This window comes from Corvus kubaryi, unplaced genomic scaffold, assembly GCF_017639235.1.
Source record: "Corvus kubaryi isolate FWS band 111438036 unplaced genomic scaffold, C.kubaryi_AGA036_p1.0 split1-131, whole genome shotgun sequence".
Classification (NCBI taxonomy): domain Eukaryota; kingdom Metazoa; phylum Chordata; class Aves; order Passeriformes; family Corvidae; genus Corvus; species Corvus kubaryi.
In genome coordinates, this window is record NW_024582073.1 from 13666000 (window position 1) to 13687107 (window position 21108).

At 40.2% G+C, this 21108-nt stretch overlaps 1 protein-coding gene and 1 long non-coding RNA gene across 2 annotated transcripts in view; one reads left to right on the forward strand and one right to left on the reverse strand.

Annotated features, from left to right (window-relative positions):
* SEL1L3 (SEL1L family member 3) overlaps positions 1-8533 on the forward strand; it is a 36362-nt gene extending 27829 nt beyond the window's left edge. Inside the window, exons 18-24 of the mRNA XM_042053125.1 lie at positions 414-504; positions 614-698; positions 2435-2544; positions 3832-3959; positions 5705-5807; positions 5902-5974; positions 7266-8533. Of these exons, the coding sequence (XP_041909059.1) occupies positions 414-504; positions 614-698; positions 2435-2544; positions 3832-3959; positions 5705-5807; positions 5902-5974; positions 7266-7432 (757 nt within the window). The 3' untranslated portion in view covers positions 7433-8533. The remainder of the gene's footprint in view (positions 1-413; positions 505-613; positions 699-2434; positions 2545-3831; positions 3960-5704; positions 5808-5901; positions 5975-7265) is intronic.
* LOC121676511 lies at positions 2303-19980 on the reverse strand. The gene is made up of 4 exons (XR_006020490.1): positions 19778-19980; positions 6281-6482; positions 3975-4035; positions 2303-2642 (listed from the first exon to the last, which is right to left on the reverse strand). It is a non-coding gene; the product is annotated as an uncharacterized LOC121676511 (long non-coding RNA).
* Between the last annotated feature and the right edge of the window lie 1128 nt (positions 19981-21108).

Consider the following 21108-nt stretch of genomic DNA (forward strand, 5'->3'; position numbering starts at 1 on the left):
TGTTAGACAGATACATACACAGCTAAGTTAATTGCAGATTTTTTTTTTAAGTAGAGTCTTTTAAGAATATTTTATCTGAAACATTATAATAGAGAATTGGGCTTAGTATCAGATCTTCTTTCCCATCAGTCTGGCACTTACAGTAAATGCACACTGGAGCCAGTCGAGCTTCAATGCAAGAGGGAAAAGGCTGCAAATTCACAAGATCCAGCATGGCTGGTTACACCAAGGATTGCCTCTACATGTCGCTGTTGCACGGGTTTCCCAGCCTCTTGCTCTTAAACTTTGTACCAAAATTTTGCTTGTAGGCAATTTTATAAATTAATTTAGTGCTTTTGGGGTTTTTTTAACTGTAACTAAAATGCATGTTATTTTTGTAAGGTTTTTCATTCATTTATTTTATCTAACATTAGGCATGAAGCTCTGCTGCATTATATTTTAGCAGCTGAAACTGGGATTGAAGTGTCACAGTCAAATTTAGCACACATCTGTGAAGAAAGACCAGTGAGTAAATGTATTCACAACTCATTATCCTGAAAGGAGCACTTGTTAATAATCATGTGATCCTAGTCTCTTACCTGAGATATGAATGAATCAATTCTTTTCTTTATAGGACCTAGCAAGAAAATACCTAGCAACTGATTGTGTCTGGAGATACTACAATTTCTCTGTTTCTCAAGTCAATGCTCCGTCATTTGGTATGTATAAGGAATTCTTTCTGAATTTTAATTTTACTTTTTTTAAAATTTCAAAAACTGTGTTTGTCACAACTTCTATGTGAGTAAGCAACTTGAGGGAAGATTAATTCCTGCTAATCATACATTTCCTTTTTCATGTTTTGATAGGAATATCAGGAGAGAAAAGGTGATTAAAGTGTTGTATTTCAGCACACGTTTTCCAAAAATTTCCTTTTTATGACATTAAATGGATACAATTTTAATAAAATAAAATAAAAAAGCTAAGCCCTGAGGAAGGGCTAGATATTTAGGAGTCTAAGCAGTTGACTGAAAGTTTAAGGAAAAAAAGCAGTAGACTCTAGGAGCTCATGCTGTTTGGTTTATCAAAGGGAAAATCCAAAAGCAAATATACTTCCATATCATAATTGAGTCATGAGAAACTAATAAAGGCTAAGGGATTCCTTATCTAATTTATTACTAGTTTTTCTCTTAGGGTACAGAGTTTATCAACATTGGTTGAGCTTACCTTGGAGAACTAAAGGATTCTCTGTTAAAAAAAAAAGGTCTGTTTGCAAATAAGTTACATTCCTCAGGCCTTAAATTCTACTTCATCTATGACTTCAATAGCTAAGTCATTTTGGTGCCTCTGAAAGCTTTACTGAATATTTGAAAATATCTGATTGTCTCACAAGAACATTGAAGTAATTTGTAACATTCTTGTGGAAAAGTGGAGTGTAAAAATAATTCATGCTATTTAAATAAATACATAGTGTGGAGCATTTAAATGTGTGGAAACTGAATAGCACGTGGATATAGCCTGAAGCCACAGGAGCTGACAAACACTGTTGGTTTTCCTGAGGAGCTTGTAGACACCTTAGCAAGGTGTAGCTTGGTTGACCCTTTGGTAGATCCACTGGTACGATCTTACATTAGAAAAACTTTTGAAGGTCAGACTCATAGGATGGGAATGTCATTCCATTTCAGTCCACTGTAAAAACATGTGGGATTTCTAGGTAGCTGCTATAGACGCACAAGGCAAAGTATAGAACAGTTTCAAACCGTTTGAGGAAAGCTTAGGTCAGATAAATGTAGACACGGTCATAGGAGTTTTTAAATTCATTAGCACAGATTAGTGCAACATCATGCTTGCTCCTGTCTGGGTCAATGCCCTCTCTTTTGATGCATTTCATTACTGTACAATGTCCCAGAAAGACATTTGTAAAATATTTGCTGGGCATCGCTTCCTTCTAGACCAGGAAAACTGTATCCCTACCATTGTCCAGGGCTGAGTTGGATTTGAAACTAATAAAATTATCAGCAGCAATGTCCTCTAACTTTTGGGGAAGGTTCAGCCACCATAGTGTCGGGTACAGAGCAAACACATAAATGGCATGGTTTTAAGCCTCTTTAACTTAGTAGGGCTAATCTGACTAATAAGGCTTCAGGTTGCCCAAAGACAGATTCAGCAAGTGAAGAAGGAATGCAATATAGAGACTCTTAAGTCTCAGTTTTTGTAAAGGCAATGTCATTCACTAAATTCATTAAAGAGAAACAATGAGAGATTTCATCCAGGATCAATATTTTCAGTGGGAGGCTGATATAAAGTAGCCACAGAGACAACCAGAGAGGACGAGTGTGTTTGTTTTTTAATATTGTGCTTTAAATAGAATTACTATTAACTTCTCCATCACATTAATAGTTGGTTAATTCTATTGCTACAAATAGTCTAAATGATCTTCTGCTCATTTCTTCCACAGCTTATTTGAAGATGGGCGATTTCTACTACTATGGTTACCGGAACCAGTCTAAAGACCTTGAGCTCTCCATGCGGATGTATGCACAGGCTGCCTTGGAGGGAGATTCACAGGTGGGTCTGCAGTTGTGGCAAAACATCATAGTGTAGAACAGTCTGGGAATTTAGCTGTGACTCGTTCTTCTGCTTGGCCTCATCTGCACCGAAGGAACCTGCCAGAATAAGTTACAATTATTTCAATATACCCTGTGAGTCAGTAGTTGCTGTTTTATAATAGAAGATAAACTTAGCAGAGATTAGTGGTCCTAGAATTAGGCTGCTTTGTAATCTAAATGGCCTACTGCAGTGCTACCTTACCTTGGCACAATTGACTCAGTTATGACCTTGGTATTTTTGCAAGAAGAAGAACTAATAGACTGCTGGGTTGTATTCCAGTCCTATCCTCTGCCATTTTAGGATATAAAAAAGAAGACTGGTCCATTTCCCTTGGTATATTGAGTGAATCCCAGGGTGAATTTTGCTCGCTAACAAAGGTTTCATCTTAAAATGTTTTATAATTAAAGAATACACATTAATTTTATAATTAAAGAATAATTAAAGACATGGACTGTTTCACAACTGAGTTTCCTGTTCTCAAGCCCTCCTGAAGTGTCCCGGGTGCAATATTCTGTTTGCCCTGTCCCTATGGCAATATCCCCAGACCATGGCTTGTGTGTGAACTTATCAGAGGTAGCATAGGTGGGTTCTGTTTTGAGGTTATTGGGACAAAACATTACTGCTAAACTAGCAAAGGAAAGAAGGGATGCATGAATAGTTACTTTAAAGTATGAAAGTCAAAGTGATGGGGAATTGTGGAAGATGTCTTGTGTGTTCATCTTCATGACTCTGAAGAGACACAGGGTTGCCTAAGACTTGTGCGAATAGGCAGAACCGTAAAATTAAGGACTTAAATTGTCTGGAGGAGACTTCTGCTCTCAATTTCTCTATTCAGATGCTGTTGATCTGTAGAGCTAGGTGAAGGGGAATTGAACAGTAACAGAACAGAAATCAATTTCTGCTTTCAGTCTGTATTTCCCTAGGAGATAAAATATTACAGTTTGATACGGTGACTGTGCTTAAAGAGTAACTAAAAATAAGAAAAAGATACGAGCTAAGAAAACAGTGTCACAACATCTGAATGCTTCTTTTGCATTTTCAGTGTTTACCTGAGTACAGGTACACTGTACTTTTCAGTACACTGAAAGCCCTTCGGAGAAAGGGCTCTCATAATTATTCGGTGAATATCACATTATACTAAACAAATTTAGGGAAGACAGTTACAATTATTCAGATACTTGGTGCTTAAATACAGATACAAAAATTGAATGTTTGAACAGCAATGCATGGTTTTTTTACTGTTAGGGTTTCTTTAATCTGGCCCTTGTCATAGAAGAGGGCAACTCCATACCTTCCTACATTCTGGATCACTTGGAAATTGATCAAGCATTGCATTCTAGTAATACATCACTTCTTCAGGAACTGTATTACAGGTGAGTCTTTTTTACCTTTAATCAGCATTTTCTGGTTTTCCATGTGAGTAGCATTTCCTCTGGAGGGCAGCAAATCCTGTAATTATTAACTTTGTTCACTTTTATGATTTAAGGCAGGTTAAGGTCAACATACTTGAAATTCTTAAATTCCCTAAATATATTTCAGTTTATGCCTGTTAAAGAGACCTGATTATATGTGGTTCCCTGAAATAGCAGGGACTAGATTCAATAATCAGGGAGGTCTTTTTCAGTTCAAATATATTTACGTTCCTAAGTTAGGCGCTGGCAATTTGTGTGCAGTACAAACCAGAATTTCAGTTATAAATGTAGCATAATATAACACAGAATTTAAAAATATGTAACTGGGATAATAGCAATCTTTTCTATTGATTCTGCAAATATGTTCCAGCCTGGCACAGATATTGTGGCACAGAATATTAGACACCGGAGAAGCTTTACAGGTCTGCTGCCTGAACAACCTGTGCCAGCACTATTCATGCACAAACCACCTACTCTGCTCGGGTTCCACTACAGAACATGGGTTTCCTTTACCCAGGTTAAGCAACAGGTGTTGGAAAGCACAGTGGGAATACAAAGCCTGCACAATATTTGGTGGACTTGTGGAATTGCCTTTCAAATATTTAAAGAAGGAGGAGATAATGGTTAATACACAAGGCTATGAATCAAGAGTGAGTGGTTTATCATCTGTTTTGCTACCGAGTGTTGTGTGACCCCACAAAAGTGGAGATGATATCAGCATAAAAACCTCATTTGTCTATTCACCAACAATCTGTTGAAATTGCTCTTCACTGCAGTTAGCCTGAACTTGTACCCTAAATTACTTCCTCTCCACGTGAAACTACCAGTCAGATACATAGGGGTTCTGGACTATCTGGGATTGTAAACTTGAGTTTGAATTCTGCCTTCACTTGGGCTGAATCCAGTCCTGCATTGCTGTGAGAGTAATTCCAGAGCTGACAGTGCTGAAGGATTTTCCCACCACCATACACTTTTGTCCAAAAGGGCACGTAATTTTATGTATTGATATATATGTATATATATACATGTACACAATCTATGACTTAATAACTAAATTATATGTATATTTATAACAAAATTTATATAGAAAATGTATATATTGATATAGATACCCCACCACTCCCTCCTTAGCTTTGTAGAAAAGAATCAATTGAAGCTTAAAAGAGGTGCCTGTGATTTAGCTGTCTAAACTCCCCTAGTAAGTGAAGTCCTATTTGATGGACTGAGAAAGCTGCTCAGCTCACCCCACAGGAGGCAGGGACCTTGTGCTAGTCAGCTAGAACACTCTGCAAGCTTGGACTTCATTCTGTCATATGCATTGTCTCTTAAAGGAGGTTTAGCACCAGCATTCTGTGTGGACAACTAAATTTTGTACGTCTAATTTTAAATCAAGTCCTTCTGCTGTTAACTCACATTAGTTAGAACTTGAACTGTGACTGCTTTGCACGTATAGCCTGGATGCTTAGACCCATTGTTGACTAGTAAGAAAATAAAAAATACACTTCTAGGGTAAGGTATTCTGTACTTAATAAGTTTAAGATGGCATTTTTCTGAATTTTTACTTCACCATCTGTGAGATAGGGATGATGATATTTGTTTGTTTTTCTGGCTTACTGGTTCCACAAACCCACTTGAGATTCCCAGATGATTGATGCCACAAAATTGTGGAGGAGGATTAATTGGTTGTTTTAATGTTCTTGTTGTAGGTGCTGGAATAATAGTAACCAAGAATCAATCAGTCCATGTTCATTAGCATTGCTTTATTTTTACATGAGAGTTCTCTGGAACAATGTTTTACACTCTACTCTGGTATGTAGTGCTCCTTTATTACATGCACAGTTCATTTGGAACATGACCTTGGCTTTGCACTGCTCTAACTCTGTTTTTAAAATTCCTGTCACAGATCTACTTCATGGGAACCTTTCTTTTATCTATTCTTGTTGCATTTGCAGTGCAGTCTTTTCAGTCTTTATCTGGTAAGTATGTGTCATAGTAAAACTGAAGAAAGAGGAGTGATCTTTTTATTTCAATAAGACCATCAACAATAAAAGCTGAATTCTAGATGTGATAGAAGTACCTCTGAGCAGTAGCTTCTTTGACACACAAGTAACTTTTTTATCATTAAGAAGGGGTAGATGAAGAAAGGCATAACTTTAAACCCATTGGTTTCTGAAAAATTTCCCTTGATAAAGGAGATTCTTAATAAAAATATTAACTGCATGAGATTGTTCCCCATCTCTCAACATGCAGTACTATTACAGGAATTATATGAGTTTGATTACTTATGTTGTCTCTGCAATATGCAATCAAAGTGTCTTGCCTGTTTGATATGACTGGATCACTTCAGATGCAAGGTGGGAGAAGAAGTGAGGTTCCAAGAGCTGGTACATTGGAGTAACTTAAGAAGAGTCACTTCAGATTCTTCACACCAGTAACAGAATCAGGAAATAGATGCAGTCAGGAGTTGCAGACTCCTCCTCCTGTCTTAAAACAGAAAGTTTGGCTCTGTCTCAGAACAGAAAGTTTGCCTCTGTCTCTTTTGATGGCACAAAGAATATTAACAAATAGAAGATCAAGTGCCTGACTTCAGTCTGTTAAAAGTGCCATCATGTTTTCTACCATATTGAAAGAGATATCAAAGACAAAACTACATTGCTGAGGAAAGGGGAGAAAACCCCTACCATCACATGAAAAATAATGAATCATCATTTAAAAAGCATTTCCTGCTTCAATCAAGCATTTCGTTTCAGATCACAAGACTCGATCAGGAAATTGTGAAGTGAATATTATCAGTTATGAAAAGAATTTCTTCCACTACATACGTTTTTTGATGTTGTGTTTTAACCCCAGTAGGCAACTTAAGTGTATGTCAGAAAACAAGGTTCTGATGTATTTCCATAACAAAACATCAAAAAAATTACTTTCACATTTATTTCCTATAGGTGTAGGTTGTCAAAAACCCAATACCATTAAATCTGAAAATATTATTTGAATTAAGACATGTAACTGTGAATAATATGCTGAATATGGAAATAATTCTGAAAGCCTGCTTTGTTTTCTTACTAGCTATTAATTTATGTTACTTGGAAATCACACAACATATGTATAAAGTATATAGTTATAGATATTTTTCTTTCAGTATTTCCAAACCTTTGAATATTATCTTTATATGTAATTTTACATCCACATAATATTTAAATATTAATTAATAGACTCCCTAGACACAGTGGGGTTTTTAAAATAATTTCTTTTGATGTTTTTCTGAAGCCCATAATTCTGCTGGAAGAAGATCAGAACCATTGTCAGATGACGTCCCTTCTTCCTTAGTGAATGATAACGAGCATGCTACCAGATTACAGCAAGATGAACCTACTCTTTCAAATGATTTATCACAGCAGGAGTCAAACCCTCAGAATCCTCTTGTTACAAGCTGAAGTGTAGTTTTCTTGACATCCATTGGGAAGGTGGGATATGAACAACTGCGAATCTAAGAACTGGCAACCAACCCTGTACATGGCATTAATAATGCAGGCGAACAGCTGAAGTTGTAGGGAAGGTCACTGATCTGACTTCTCCACTGCAGAGGAAAACTGTCCCTATAATTTTTTTAACTCCAAACAGATGATGCAGATTCTCTCACTATACCCAACACGTGATCATACTGTATGTTATGGAAGGACCTGGAAGGAAACCTGCGAAGTCTTTGCTTAATTGAAAAATAAGCAAACATCCTACAGGTTTTAATGAAGTTCTATTTACATGTCTAATCTCTTATTAAATTGCTTTTACCACATTTTAGCTTATTTAGTGGTGAAATTCCAAGTTTGAATCATGGAAATTACATAAAAGCAAAACCCAGTCACCAACAGTTCCATGGAAACCAGTCAGGACTTCAGTACATGCAATGGTAACAATGAGGTTTTTGGCATTTTATATTCCATGCTAATTTTTTAATGTGAAAAGCATTTTGTTTTGAAAGAAAACACACCAGGAATATTTGCAATATGATCATAACATATTAGTGCTGCTGGCTAAGTTTTAGTCAAAGTTTTACAAGCGTCCACAGTTCCCTGGTGGACACAACAAAACGTTTCCCTTCCTACCAAGAGCCACTGATTAGAGAAAGGAGCTCCCCTAATGAGTAAATAAAAGAATATTTAAGTGTGATCAGGGGCCACAAAGTGAACAGAAATTTGGTTTTGGATTCTTCCACAGATAACACTAGCAAGGATTTATTTCATGTTCTACAGTAATGCTAAAAGACACCTAGTTAAGTGACAGTTTATTTGATAAATGTTGGATGGGAAATATGGATAACATGTATGGAGTGCAAATGCCTTTTATCTGATTTAAAGCTGTCTGTAAAGTGGCTGTAGGGAAGGTCTAACCTTTACAACAGGTGTGCAGGCACCTCTGCAAAATGATGTAGATCACAGACTATAAATTGCATCAATCTATGCATTACCGAGGGTTGAATCCACTCGCATTGCACTACATTATTTACTCTTATAAATAAAAATATTTTTCTAATTCAAGCTGTATGTGGAGGAATTTCTTTTAAGGCACCTCTTTGATGAAATAGTATCCTGCTGTTGCAATCTCTCAAGATTATTATTTACATGCCTGTTTTCTTATCTTCAAATGAGACAATCAGCTTTTACTTTCATTGAGGAATACAGTCTTCTCACAGAGCAAACCTGTAACAGTTTTGTTTTTCAAGCAAGACATAGGAGGTTTCAGTAAGAAAGGAATCATTTAAAAGGAAAAAAAGCTCTGACCTTCAAGAGAGATTTTTATATTTCTATATAAATGTCTATACACACATATCATCGGGACACGTTTCACTTGCAGAAACGTGAAAACTCAAAAGTATTAAGAGTTGATGCTTTGAGGCAGTGGTTCCATTGACAAGTCATGAAATAAAAATGAAGATGTTGAAGCTCCTCCCCCTCCCACTGAGAAAGTAAATTATGTGCCACGTTAATGAGTTTTTTATTTATTTGATCAAGAACTGTGCAAGGAGTACTTTTTGTTCTCAGTACAGTTGTAGATACATATTTTGTTCTATGTATAGGTTGGTATTTTAATGTGTTACAAAGGAGCCTGACTTTTACATACTAAACTGTTGTACTCACTGGGGCTAGATTATGTGTTTTTGATATCCATTGCAAATGGTCCCCATTATTTTTGAGTCTATTTTGAGTTGCAAAAATGTATGCAGCTAAATTTAACTATATCAAATTCCTTAATGCAAAGATATGGCTATTTCAAGAGCCCTCTCAACTGTATTTTTATCACCTAATAAAAGAAAACTGTGCACCTGTATTAAAACTGGAGCAGGTTTAGATGGTAAACACAGAAGCATTGCAGAAAGTCAAGTGTAGCCCTTGAAGACAAGTAGACAAATGTCCCAACGTAGGCATGGTGTTAGGTTAGGTACCAAATGACGTGCACAGTTAGATATTCACAAAAAACTATGTGGACATGCTTAAGACAAATCTTGCTTATAATTAGCCACATGTGAAAGGTGTATTTTGCTACAAATGTCACATGTAGCAAAACTGAAGCCCCTGGTGAAATATTAATCCCATGAGAGTTTGTCAGTGGTGGTGTGATTGCAACCCATGTGTTGCAATCCAGGAGTTCTCAGAGCAGCAGTGGTTTATATTGTGTACATACAGGTCAGAGTTAAGCATTAGCACTCAGGCTCACTCTGTTTTCCTCTCTAAAGCCCATGTTCTGAACTCTAGTAATTAACTAATTTGAAGAGTTCTATCAGAAACACGATTTCACATCTGTATTTCAGAAGGCAATTGCTGAAGCTGCAATATATTTCATGACACCAGCAGTTAATAGTTCCATCTTTGTTTATTGTTACCAATTACATCAGAAGTTGTACCAAAGTATGTTAAGATAAGCAACTCTTCACAACAAACTGGCAATCCTGAAGGCTAAAATAATAACAGTTACATTATTATCCTTCACTTCTCATAAGATCCAGGGGGCTATTACTTGACAACCTAGAGAATCAGCCAATTCCCAGAGAGAAAGGATGGTTATTTAAGCAAAGCAGCTACATAGTTCTACGACACCCACAAGGAAAGCAGGGAGAAAAGGGGAAAAGAGTTGCTGTATCAAAAATTATTTTTCTTAAATTGAAACATGTTCACCGAAGTTTATTGTTTCCGCAGCCCATGCTGAGTGTTCAGGGTGGGAATAAGGAAATAATAAATCACAGTTGTAGAGCTAAAATGCCCTATATACTTTGTTTACATGTATTTGATAGAAGTCCAGCCATCTGAACAACACAGGTCACGCATAAGGCAGTGTGTAAGTGATGACCACTTTTTGATCTCCCTTGGTTCTGCTCAGAATCATCTCTAGTACAGACAACAAGGAATTTTGGAGGGGTTATTTAAAAAGTAGGTGCCAAATTATCTGAAATGAATGCAGTTTACACCAGCTAAATGAATTTGTCTTACAGACAGTGACAAGGGAGAGAAGTTGCTACATGCAATGTATCAAAGTGCCATGGGAAGAAGGAAGAATCAGGTGAAGATAAGCTAAAAATAAGAAGTCAATGTTGAGCAGTTCTGAGTACTTAACTACAGGTTTATGAAGGAAACAATTCAAACCAGTTATGAGAGAATTTGCAACTATGCTGAAAAGTTTGTTCAACTCTGAATTGCACACTGTGGTAGTAGCAGGACAGCACTGAAGGTGGGAGGCATCCATATGTGGGCAACTGACCACTGACTGCATGGTGTTGCTTCCCAGACCATAGAGTGAAGAGCTTTGCATTCCAATAAATAGGCATGAGGAGAGACTTAAAGTTCCATATTAAGACCTTGCAATAGAAATCTTACTTTGTGATAGAGGGGACAATACTTGCGAATTAGTCCTGGTATGCTGATTACATATTATAAACATACCCCTTGCTGGTATTTTTGTGTTTGAGCTACTGGAAAAGCATAGATGATCTTTAAAAACCATATGTGAAACATGGATTATCTGTGAGGAGAATTGATTTATAGCAGATTCTTGTCTGTGTAAGCTGCCCCCATTGACTAATGGACTATTTAACACTGGCTGTTGATCCTTATCATGGATGAAAGGTAGCACAAAGGTATGAAACAAGTTGAATAAGCTCTGTCAGAGGAATTCCATCCCTACACCCTCTCCTTCCTGCCATAAATGTGTGAACTGGATTAAAAGACTGGGATGTAGGAAGAAAACAAAAGGCTGGATTCTTTAAGAAAAAGCCCAAGGGTAAGAAAACTAGAGAATGTCAAAGGGAATCTGAGCATGGAGCAATTTCCTATGCTGTCTTCTAAGATGTAGGTGACAGGAATAATCCCTGAATAATCAACAGAAAATTGTAAATTAAAAAAACCCAGCATCTGGAATATAGGTGTGTTGGAAATGCAGCACAGCCTCGATATTTATCTAAATACCTAATTCCTATGCCAGGAGACTAAATTATATTTGCAGTAAGGAAAGTAACAATGAGTCTAGGCCAAAGTAGAAGGTGTCTGTGTAAAAGCAGCCACGTACAGATCAGTGAGCATCAAAATCAGACCAGATCAGGGGAAATGAGTAACCAAAATGGAAAGGAAAAGATCACTTGCATTATTGCAGTATATGCTTATGTACCAGTTAAAGTAAACGAGAAAAAACCCCAAGAAACACAACTGAGCAGAAACCAAATCACCTGCAGCAGATCAGATATTCTGAAGCACCAATGTTCCAAACTGAAATTGCACCAACAATGCTGAGTGCCTGTTGACTTCAGGGACTTGGGTTGTTTGACAAGTGCTATCAGATACCCATCCACCTTTGGGCATGTTAATAACGCCTTAGAAGAAAACTGGCTGTAACAGGTTTGTTTATAACTGTGTTCAGTGATCTTTCTGCTAACGTATTTGTTGACCTTGCTTCCCTTCCCAGTCTGCATTTTCTGATTTCTGTTGTTTCTTTTGTTTGTCCGCACTGGCCCCTTCTTAATCACTCATGAACTGTCTAGATAGCTTCTAATGCACAGCATTGCCATTTGCTCTTATCGGTTCTGCCAGGTGAACAGAAAAAAGCACAAGTCCATTAGCAAACCTAGCACCCTTTTTTGACAGTCTGCCAAGGCAGGAACTGAGATACTTGCTTGGCATTATCTATCTGTTCATTACAGCATGGCCTGAGTAATGGATTTACACAGCAAGTAATTCTGCAAGTTATAAGCAAATCTCCCTAGATAGATTTGTATTAATAAACTAACCAAGGTCAAGCTCTGCTGTCTTTGTGATGAGTTAAACCCTTCCTGTGAACCCAGTTACCTCATCTGCTGCTTCTTGGGACCAGTCTTGGTCCATAAAGTCCCCAAATGGTGCCCAGCCATTGTCTAGGAGGATTCTTCTCAAATGGGCTTGAGCTAGGTCAAGCAGCACACCCCCAAATAGCTGAGATAATCACGACCCAGTGCCTAAGCATATCCTCCAGACCTTGTTCAGTTTAGTTGTGCAGACAAACCAAGACTGTTTGCCTCTCTTACAGGCCATGAGGCTCCATTCCACCCCCAAGCAACAGCTGAGATTAGTCCTTCCAATTTCACCAGCCTGTTTATCAGTGTGAGCCTTCCAGCAGGCCCACTGTGTTCAGAGCTGGTTTGAAGGCTTGCTTTCTTGAGAGAGGTGTGCTTGGCACATGTTTGTAGAACACAGCTTTTCCAAAACACACCAGTACTGACTAACTGGAATGAGAAATTAAAGCCTCCATTCATGTTTTATCTTGTTTCATGAAGACCAAATTGTAGTTTTCCCCTTCTGCTCTGCAGAGTTTGTAGTGGCAATAACACTGTCCCTGCCTCCTTGTCCCATATCAACTCTGTCTTCTACCTAGGTGGCAAGGTTTAGAGGCTCCTCTCTCTCATGAGTGCTGCATTGCTCTTCCAAGCCAGGTCCAGTTGCACATAGACAGCCTTTCCAATAAAAATACAGTATGCTAGTCCCAGAAAACAAGTTAACCTTTGCAGTTCAGTTGGTTATAATAACAGTAGGGGATACCCAGATACACCTACTCTAATGCAGAAAACTCTAGGCTAGTTCATTAAACAAATGTTAGAAGTTGTACAGAATCAGGCAGCCTGATCAGGAGAAGGAAGTGGGTGAGGCCTTCTACTGGCAGCTGTAAGTAGGCTCAAAATCACAAGCACTGGTTCTTGTGAGTGAGTTTAGCTACACTGACATCAGCTGGAGGAGCAACAGAGCAAACCACAAACAGTCTGTCCAGGAGGTTCCTGGAAAGCACTGATGACAACTTCCTGACACAGGTAGTGGAGCATCCCACAAGGAATAGTGTGCTATTCATGCTATCAACCTCATGCTAACAAACAGGGAAGGCCTCCAAGGTTGGAGATGTGAAGGCTGGGGGCAGCTTTGGCTGCAGTGGCCATGAGATTAGGAGTTCAGTATCGGGCAAAGACGAAATGGGGCAGGAAGCAAGGTTGCAACCACAGACATCACGAGAGCTAGCTTCAGCCTCTTCAAGGATCTTCCAAGAAGAAACCCATGGAAACAGGCACTAGAGAGCTGGGTGATATTCAAGGATCACTTCCTCCAGACTCAAGAACAGTGCATCCCAATGAGCAAGAAGTCAGGCAAGGGTGTGAAGAGACCTGTGTGGATGTTTAAAGAACTCCTGTCATTACTCAAGTGTAAGCAGGAAACACACTTGAGATGGAAGCAGGGTTGAGCCACTCTGAATGAATACAGGGATATTTTCAGAGTAAATAGGACTGAGACCAGGAAGGCCAAGGCCCATCTGATATTAAATCTGGCCAAGGATGTCAAGGAAAATAAAAGCTTCTTCAAATACATCAGTAACAAAAGGAAAAGCAAAGGATGATGTGGGCCTGTCACTAAATGGAGGGGGACTTAAGTAACAAAGCATGCAGAGAAAGCAGAGTTACCTAACACCTTCTTTGCATCAGCCTTCACTGACAAGACCAGCCCTCAGGAATCTCTGACCCATGAGACCAGGGTGAGGGAATGATGGAAAGGAGATTTTCCTTGGTCAAGGAAAAATGAGTTACAGAACACCCAGGTAAACCTGACATCAACAAGTCCATGGGCCCTGACAGAACACATCCATGAGTGCTGAGAGAGCTGGCAGACACCATAGCAAGGCTGCTTATGGTCATGTTTGAAAGGTCATAGAGGTCAGGAGAGGTGTCTGAGGACTGCAAGAAAGCAAACATCACCCCAGTCTTCAAAAAGGACAAGGAGGAGGACCCAGGAAACTACCAGCCAGTCAGCCTCACCTCAGTCCCTGGAGAAATGATGGAGCACCTCATTCTGGAGGCCATCTCTATCCACATGGATGACACGAAGGTGATCAGGAATAGTCAGCATGGACTCACTTAAGATAAATCATGCTTGGCCAACCTGCTTGCATTCTGTGATGAAACAGCTACCTGGATGGATGAAGGGAAAGAAGAGGATGTTTTCTACCTCAACTTCAGCAAGGCTTTCAACACCGTCTCTTGCCTTGACAGGCTGGAGAGATGGGGAGAGAAGAACCATCTAAAATTCAACAAAGGAAAATACAGGGTCCTGCACCTGGGGAAGAATAACCCCATGCACCAGCACAGACTGGGGGCTGACGTGCTGGAGAGCAGCTCTGTAGAGAAAGACCTGGGGATCCTGGTGGACAACAAGCAGTCCATGAACCAGCAGTGCCCTTGTGGCCAAGAGGGCCAATGGTACCCTGGGGTGCATTAAACATTGCCAACAGATTGAATGAAGTGATCCTGCCCCTCTACTCAGCCCTGGTGAGGTGCACCTGGAGTGCTGTGTCCAGTTCTGGGCTCCGCAGCACAAGAGAGACATGGAGCTCCTGGAACAGGTCCAGCAGAGGGCTGTGAGGATGATTAAGGGGCTGGAACACCTCTGTTAGGAGGACAGGCTGAGTGAGCTGGGTCAGTTCAGCCTCAAGAAGACCCAGCTGAGAAGGGACCTCATCAATGTCTTTCAGTATCTGAAGGGAGGGTGTCAGGAGGATGGAGCCAGGCTCTGCTCAGTGGTGCCAAGCAACAGGACAAGAGGCAACGGGCAGAAACTGATGCCCAGGAAGTGCTACCTGGACATGAGGAAGAACTTCTTTACTCTGTGAATGACAGAGTACTGGAACAGGTTGCCCAGAGAGGTCTTGGAATTTCTGTCAATGTAGATATTCAAGAACTGTCTGAATGTAATCCTGCACCAGGTACTCTAGGATGACCCTGCCTGAGCATGGAGCTTGGACCATATAACAAACCAAATTTAGTCTCTTCCAACCTTACCCATTCTGTGATTAGAAATTTTTCCTCTGCATCTTTTTAAGCCTTTACTAATCAGCTGTGTCTGACCCCAATCAGTAAGTTTTTTATAAAATCACCAGCAGCCTTCAGAAACACTAATAGGCCAGTATTTAAGAGTTATTTTACTGACCTGAAAAGCTGCCATAAAGTAGAGACATGAATCCAAATATTTCAAAGCCTAGAGTAATTGCCACATTCTTCAGATACCCAATTCAAATTAAGAGGATTAAAAGTGATTAAATAGTAAACCTACACTGATTAAAAGCATGTCCTTACAGAGGCCGAAATCCACCAGAGGAGTGACAGCCATGCAGCGATAACCATGGTGAGTGCAGGCGTGAGCTCTTTGTGCCAGGGGTCAGAGGCTATCAGGCAGCAGTGTTGCTGCCCAGCCTGTTTTTTGGGCTCTCCTAGGGCAAATTCATCTATCCTGCATGGCACTACATTAGTGTGCTCTGCAAACATACCCTCTGTGTCTTTGAAATGTTAAAAGGAGTTTAAAAAGCTTCTTTTTCATATCTTGAATATCCAGTGCCAATGGATAGGATATCCTTGGCACTTGGATACTATCAGCCCCACAGAGGAATAGTTTATGACAGAGTTGGTTACACTCTGTTGTTGATATGACAGATTGAAATGCTGAACAAGGTGGTTTCTAATAATAAAATACCCTATGCACCTTTCCAAGAGAGCTTTGGTACCACATGTGATAATTCAGTTAGCAAGAAAGAGGCAGAAAACAAGAAAGCACCAGATTAGCCTGCAAACCACTGCCGCCTCCCCTGCCTATTTAACTTGTGCCCTAATGCCATTATGCCAGGAATATTTAGATTCTTCTCTGATGCCATTAAATGCATGTTAAGGGTATGTGCATTAAAAAAAAAAAAAAAAAATCCCTCCTTCAGATGAAATAATTTTGATGGCCATAACTCTGCCTACAAAAACAGTAACATTAAAATTCCCCAGGAACCCACTTATGCCGCCACCACCACTTGCAGATGAAAGCAGAAATTTAGATATCTACCCTGTGCTTTGTGTACCTGCCTCATATAATTCCAGAACTATTTGAAAGGGTGATGATGGGAGTCTGGGTTTAATGAAGGCCCCTTCTGCAAATGTGTAAGATACCTGCAATTGATTCTTTCACTTAATCCAATGAAAGGGTTTGCTTTCAAACATTTAAATGCTTACACTAGTGTCAACAAACACATGCCTAGGACAAAGAAGTTCAAGATGCAGTTTTTGAAGATACACAATATTAATGCTCCTTCACTAAAGAATAATTGATCTAAAATATTTTAGATATTTATCTCACCCTTGATCTCCTTGACACATGATATGGGTTAACCCCAGGAGGTGACTAAGCCCCACACAGCCACTCGTTCACACACACTCCTCCAGGATGAGAGGAGAAAATTGAAAGAATAAAAGTGAAGAAACTTGTGTGTTGAGATAAAGACAGTTTAACAGGTAAAGCAAAAGTCATGCATACAGGCAAAGCAAAACAAGGAATTCTTTCATGCTTCCCATGGGCAGGGAGGTGTTCAGACATCCCCGGGACAGCAGGGCTCCATCACATATAACAGTGACTCGGCAAGACAAACATCATCCCTCCAAATGTCTCCCTTTCCTTCTTCCCCCAGCTGTATGTGCTCAGTATGATGGAATCTCCCTTGGGTCAGTTGGGGTCAGCTGTCCCAGCTGTGTGACCTCTCAACTCATTGTGCACCCCCAGCTTCCTCGCTGGTGGGATGGGGTAGGGAGCAGAAAAGGCTTTTATGCTGCGTAGGCACTGCTTGGCAATAATGCAATTTCCATATTATTAACACTGTTTTCTGCAAAAATCCAAAACATGACCCCATACCAGCTACTGTAAAGAAAATTAACTCAGCCAAAAGCAGCACAACAAACAAACCCAGAGTTTTGTGCTGTAAATTGAGGCTAACTGTAAAAGAAAGCCATTTTTGTTTGACTGAGTAAATTGAAGCAATGGAGAAATAAAAGGAACAAGGACATACAGAAAACACCAAACCCTACAGTCACTGGAGTCCTGAGAGTATTCCAAAGCCTTTTAAAGTCTCCATCACTCTTCTATACAGAAAGAAAAGAGCAGTTCTCTGGGTCTTGGTTGCATTTCTCTGATAATTACAGTGACTTTGTTTATAACAGCACAGAAGAGCTTAGAATATTCCCCTAGAAGCTTATGTGTAGCATAAGTCAAGACCGAGTACTTCAAGAATGAATCATCCTTGCAAGGACTATCCCAGATGCTATTAGAAAGTTGACCTCTGCTCTTTAGTGAGGAGATAACTGTTCCCTTTCAGGCTCTGGGTGAAGTCCAGACTGCAAGTTCTTGAACGCAGCTCAAGTTCATAAGCTGTGTTAGATTGCTGATGTTGGGTGGCAATGCCACAGGAAGCATCTCAGACTTTGAACATCCATAACTGGTCCAGGACATGGCTGGACTGTGGTCTGCTGCTTATACCCTATAAATTTTCCATACTTTGCCAAAGCTTCTGTGCCACCAGCCCCAGAATACATCTCAGCCACTGAAGGGTAGTCCACACCAGCATACATTAATTGGCACAGGTGGTGTAAACTCGTGAGGTGCATAACCTACATTACAAGACAAATTTATTTTACCTCCCTTAGAATCAGAACATAGAATCACTCTCTCAGTGTCCTCCTTCAAGACCTCTGTTTGCTGGAAGCACACATAACTGCGTATCCTCAAGGTTTGTGTCCCACCGATAAAAAAAGTGAAGAATTAGATTGTGCCCTTGAACATTTGACTTCAGAGGAAATATCATACACAACCAGCAGGACAGTTTCTGATAGAAATGGGATATTTTTGCAGAAAGACTGGATGTTTTTCTCTCCTACAGACATAATAAAGAATCAGCTGGTATTTTCCCATCATGCCCACCACACAGCCAGCAGAGCAAGTTTTGACTGCATTCAAAACCTCCATGCAAGTTAGCTCATGACTCGGGAAGAGAAAGAAAAGAATAACACTACTGCAATAAAAATCAACAAAAATATCCTCAACGAGTACATCCTTCAGAACATTGTTGACATGTCCCAAGAAAAAAAAATTCCTTCCCCCACATCTCCTCTGGTTCAAGAAAATACTCTGAATAGAAACCTTGTTCCTTCCCGCTATAATACTGTGGGTTCAGACCAAGTAACATACACCAAATTATAATAAATTTGAACACTTACCTCCTCAGTAAACAGCCACAGTCTCAGACTATGTGTCTCCAGGAGCAGCCCTGCCTACCATGAACAAAACTCCAAGCACACAAACACAGAGCTGCTTCTGGCTCATACCAGCAAGCCTGAAGCTGACTGCTCCTAGCAAAAGCTGTTTTTCTTCAGTCACTTTTCAGCTGTTTTCAATAACTTTATTTTGCTTTTAAGCCTCCCCAGCTGTGCCCCAGGAACCTTGATTTAGTTATTTCAGATACTTTATTTCTCTAGGATAATTATTCTCATGCTTTTTGAGATGAAAAGCTGCTTGAAACTTTTAGCAGAAAGAAAAGTTTTCCAGCTTGTCTTGAATGGCATTTGCTTGTAATCCAATAGGTATAAAGTAACATTTTGAGGACTACTTCATTATTTTTCATTTCTACTTAATTTTCTTTTTTCCACATATGGAAATACATGTGATTATTTAAAAATAAACAACATTTTGACTGCTTGCGATATCTTACCCAGCACCAGTTATCCTACTAGTCATTTGCAGGCCTAAGACTAAGAACTGCCTGTCATACAACATGCACATTCAGGCAGAGGTAGGCTTTGAAAATTGTGCCCTACAGAGACTGAAGTAAATGCCTCTGCCTGAGGTGCACAAGGCACCTGGCCCAGGTGAGGCAATTTTTAATTCCTCTGGGATTTGAAACTAGGAGAATTGCCAGGACATGTCAATAGATGGTGCTGAAATGGCCCTTTCTACTGGTTAGATGTGAAATCCATTCTCAGCTCTGTGATAGTCTCCATTAAGCAGAGTTTGCTTTGTTGAAGATGCTCTATGTACGCTACAGGAATTCTGCCATCCTGTCTCCCTTGTTGATTTTAAAAGGCTCCTAAGCCTTTTAAATGCTAAATTTGATGTGAAAGCAGTAAGTGTTCACTGTCTACTGAGGAACAGAGCATTTTGTAAAAAACTCATCTATCTGACATTTTGGCTTAAATCTATGACTGAACTGATCTCCTTCTGCATTCTGCCCTGTGCCTGAGCCAGCCCCCATGCCTGGTGTCCAACCCCCCAAGAACCAGGGTGTCCTCAAGACCCTACAGCTCCGCCACATTGATGGGGTGAGTATGGGGACTACCCCAGAGGAACAGACCTGGCTACTGTATCCTACCACATCTCCCAAATATTCACTGCCCTACAAATGCACTAACACACCGAGGGGTTATGTTTTACCTTTGTGGATGATCTGGCTGAGTGGTCCTTCCACCTTGAGTTTTTGACCCCCAAAACACCTTCTGTGATGGTGTCTATAGTGTCTCTGTGGAAACATTTTCATTGACCGAACATCTCATTAATTACTCTTGCTCAAAAATTACCCAATGGGGTGTCCTAAAACTGGGTTTTAATTAAAAGTTACAGAGGCTGAGTAAGTGTAGCTTCAAACATTCCTGCCAGTACAGTGTGACAAGCCTCCCCTGGCAAGGTACTGCTGCACATGGTGAAGAAAGCCCATAAGCTTTACACTAAGCTATGGCTCAATGTAATTTATTCAAATCACCTGTTACACATGGTCAAGACATCTTAACAGCTTTAGCAGTTGCCTCTCAGGTATTATACCTCTGACTCACATCCAGGAGGGGTAACTTAATATGACTTGGTAAGAAGTAATTTTACTAATAGCGGAAGGCTATTTGTGGTGTTCTCAGGCAATATTCGTATCCATCACAGGGCAGCTCATTGCAGCAGTAGAAGACCACTTAATCAGAATCTCCAAATTTACCAAGAACCAGACCTCTCATTCTCTGGAGGGACTAATGATGGCCTTGAATGACCCACACAATTAATCTCCCAGACTCTTTTTCAGTTACCAGTGTCAGCAGTGTTGTTTTCCTAGCTGTAATATCTCAGCTTTATAGCCGCTGGTGTCTGGTTGCTTTCCCACATGGGTCATTCTTCCAGCTGCAGACGTCTGTCCTAAGTGTACCCACCTGAAGTGCTTGCACACATCAGCACCCCTCCATGTGTGTGCATACCCAAGGTGAGGTGGCCTGGCTGCTGGCCTGCAGAGGGAGGGAGGTCTCCTCCATCCCTCCCCAGGCAGTGTCCAAGATGAAGCCCTGGGATGGGGTGTCCCTGAACACTGAGTTGCTTTCTAACAGCAACCCCAGTGAATGCTTTGAGCCCATCCTATTGAGGGCTTTGTTGTGAATTCATGGCTGGTGGTCACCTGACTAGGAGGGGTGGAGTGGAGCTGCTGTATCACATCCATAACCATGAGGTTCATAGAGAAGTACTGCCAGCTCCATGCATCTGGGCTTAGGATGTCTTGCTCAGCTCACCAGGCATTTTGTTTATTCCAAAGGAAGTAAAATTTATTCCTTTCCCTGTGTTTCAAGGTAGTGTTGAAATTGCTGCTGAGAAATGCAAAGTGCTCTCTGCCTGCTGCTGTGTACATGCAGACATTTAACCACCAGGTCCAGCCAGCCACACAGCCCCAGTATCAATTCCTCCTCATCCCACTCCTGGAAGTCCTGGCCTGTTTTGGATCTCTGTTTCTCCAGCCC